Here is a 2,636-nt window from a genome sequence, read left to right on the forward strand (position 1 = left end):
TTCAAAGTTGATGAATTTAGGTAAAGAGTCTATGGGTGTCACCAAACCTTTCAACTTCTCTATGGGTTTGATCTTTTGTTTTGGGTTTTTTTGAAGAGAACCACTGGTCCAAGTCTTGGTTTCTACTACCTCCTCTGTAGCCAGAGAGAAGTGAGGTGAAGAAATGCTCTAATTTTCTCAGAATTAGCTTGGCTGCAGCCAAGAGCCTTTTCCCTGCTGGTTCTACAAGCCAATTATCTCAGACAGTCTGAATGGCCTCTGAGGGTCTTAGATTGGATTTCCCATGGAGGAAGGTACTAATCCTCCCTTAAGGGGCCTTGGCTGCTGTAAGAAACCAAATACACTTGACCTTTCCAGGAACACATGCTCCAGGGCACAGAGAGAGCTAGGAGAGAAGCAGGGAGCAAGCCAGGGAACTTTTCAGGGGAAACCTATCAGATGAAGACTCCGTGTTTTGCCAGGAATCAATGTTACACTGAATACAGAGGGTTCACCAGGGAGGATGGAGAGGGGCTAATAAATTATTAACATTTAGTGAGGGTCTATGATATACTGAGTCAGATGTCATTGCTAACCTTGGCTCTGGTACACAGGGGCCTATTCCCCACTACAAAGCAATTTGTTCAATATCTATTCTAAGAAATTTGAGGAAAACGAAAGCCCAACTGATTATGGGACAATTGAAACAAACGCAAGTGATTTTTAAATAAAGAGTAGGAAAGATGTATCTCCATTCAGCTACTGTCCATTATTTTTATTGAGGAAAAAAGTGTTTCCACTAGAAAAGCTATTACTAATATACCCTTCTATGTGATTATGCTGCTCAGAAGGGAGGAGGTGGTGGGGAGGCATTCAAGATGTGAAGGGTAGAAAATAAATGCAAGTTTGGAAGACAGAACTGTTCCCAGCAGAAGGGGAGATGCGTGCAGTAAGGTTATCTGGGTACCTAGTGGGCAGGGAAGTTCAAGAAGAGGTCCATCTGGGACACAGTTGAGATACTGCCCATTGCTACCAGGATGCTGTCCCTTCTCCACATCCCCACTCGCTCTTTTGGCTCTGGAAGCCCTCCCTCTGGCTGGTCCAAAATCAGGCAGCCAGAACGCTCCCCTGAAAATCTAGCTTGGCTTCCTGAGCAGTCAAGTCCCACTTTCTGGGCAGCCAGCCCTTCAGGAGCAAGGCCTATTAGGTCTAAAGGTTGGCATTGCTATGGCCCACCCTCTGCCCACTGCACAAGGCAATGCCCAACGACACACTGGCAATCACTCCACTAGCAATTCCTATTCCCAAGGCTATAGCCACCTTCTTTCTCCATGGTGGACGGGGAGGCCTGGAATAGTTACCCAGATCCACTTCCAGGCCCTCATCTACTAACTTCTGATCCTCGGTGAGTGACTGCTGAAAATTCAGCTTCACCAACTGCGGAGGAAGGACCCTCACCCCAAAATAGAGCCTCTTCACAAGTCTCAAGTTTTTTAACAGCTGCACATCACACCGGTAGGTCCCAGAGTCCACCTCGTGAATAGATCTAAACTTCACAAAGTGGGAACTGGCTCGGAAGGGCTTGAAGACTTCATCATCAGTGGAGATGATACCCCGAGCAAGTCTCCAGGTGAACTGGAACGCTTCCTGCCCGATCTCCAGGATGTCTGAACTCAGACAGCTCAGCTCAAATTTCTCGCCTGCGAGAACGGTGAAATGGAGCATCCCACAGACCCAGTTGGTCAGACATTCCAAGCGCTGAGATTTACACTTCCTTCTCACTCCATCGGGGCCCACCTCACAGACGGTCTCCTCCTTATAGCCAAGGCCACAGGTGACCGTACAGGTGGTGGCGTTGACAATGACTTTCCCCACAGCTTCTTGCAGCTTCTCAGGGATGGCCAGTGTTTTAGGCAAAGTCATGACAAAAGGCGGACAGAAGGCCAACACCAGGCTTCCAAGGATAAAACTCGTGGCCAACATCATCATGTCTCAGTAGACATGTCACCGCCCTCGGACAGCACCTCCAGGTGTTCCAGTTGAATCCTCTATGATATCATTAACGCAATTCCTTCGACATGAGATATCCTTCAAAGTTGGAAGATGGGATGCATGCATTGTCAATAAAACTTTGCCACTTCATAAGCCAAAGTCCAGTCCTTATTAACAGGTGAGGCCACAGGCAGGAGTCACAATGTTGCTGCTGTACCACCTCTGCTTGTTAGTGACACCCTTACCAACCCCTTCTTTCCATTCTTTCAATGACTTTAAATCCACCTCTTGGGAAGACAAAGATCTCAGAGGCTGAAGTGAATTTCCAAACCACCTCAACTACATGACTTCAAAGCGTGAGTTTCCCTCACTCTTTCCCCTCCCCGCCAAATTATGGATCTAATTTAAAGGGTTTCAAAACCCCAGTTAAATCTGACCAAATAAGAAATCAAGTCTTAAAAGAGAGGACTAACTTGAATTAAGTTACCGACTCTCAGTGCTCCTAAACCTTCTATAAAAAGGATTAAGAAGTCTGGACTAGAAGGCAAGTGACTTATCCTTCCTGAACCGCTGTCTGATTTCTCCTTTGGAAGTTAAAACCTTCATGTCTATTTCAGGAAGGTCATTTTGAGCATCACATGAAAAAGTGTACACGAAAGTACTTT

At 46.4% G+C, this 2,636-nt stretch overlaps 1 protein-coding gene across 1 annotated transcript; it reads right to left on the reverse strand.

The window, feature by feature from the left end:
• Positions 1-739: 739 nt before the first annotated feature.
• Positions 740-2,636, reverse strand: TMEM81 (transmembrane protein 81). The gene has a single exon (XM_014460912.2). It carries the CDS (start codon positions 1,966-1,968, stop codon positions 1,189-1,191), a length of 780 nt encoding a protein of 259 aa, XP_014316398.1. The 5' UTR covers positions 1,969-2,636; the 3' UTR covers positions 740-1,188.

The sequence above is a fragment of the Myotis lucifugus genome, unplaced genomic scaffold (assembly GCF_000147115.1).
Source record: "Myotis lucifugus unplaced genomic scaffold, Myoluc2.0 scaffold_145, whole genome shotgun sequence".
NCBI classification, from domain to species: domain Eukaryota; kingdom Metazoa; phylum Chordata; class Mammalia; order Chiroptera; family Vespertilionidae; genus Myotis; species Myotis lucifugus.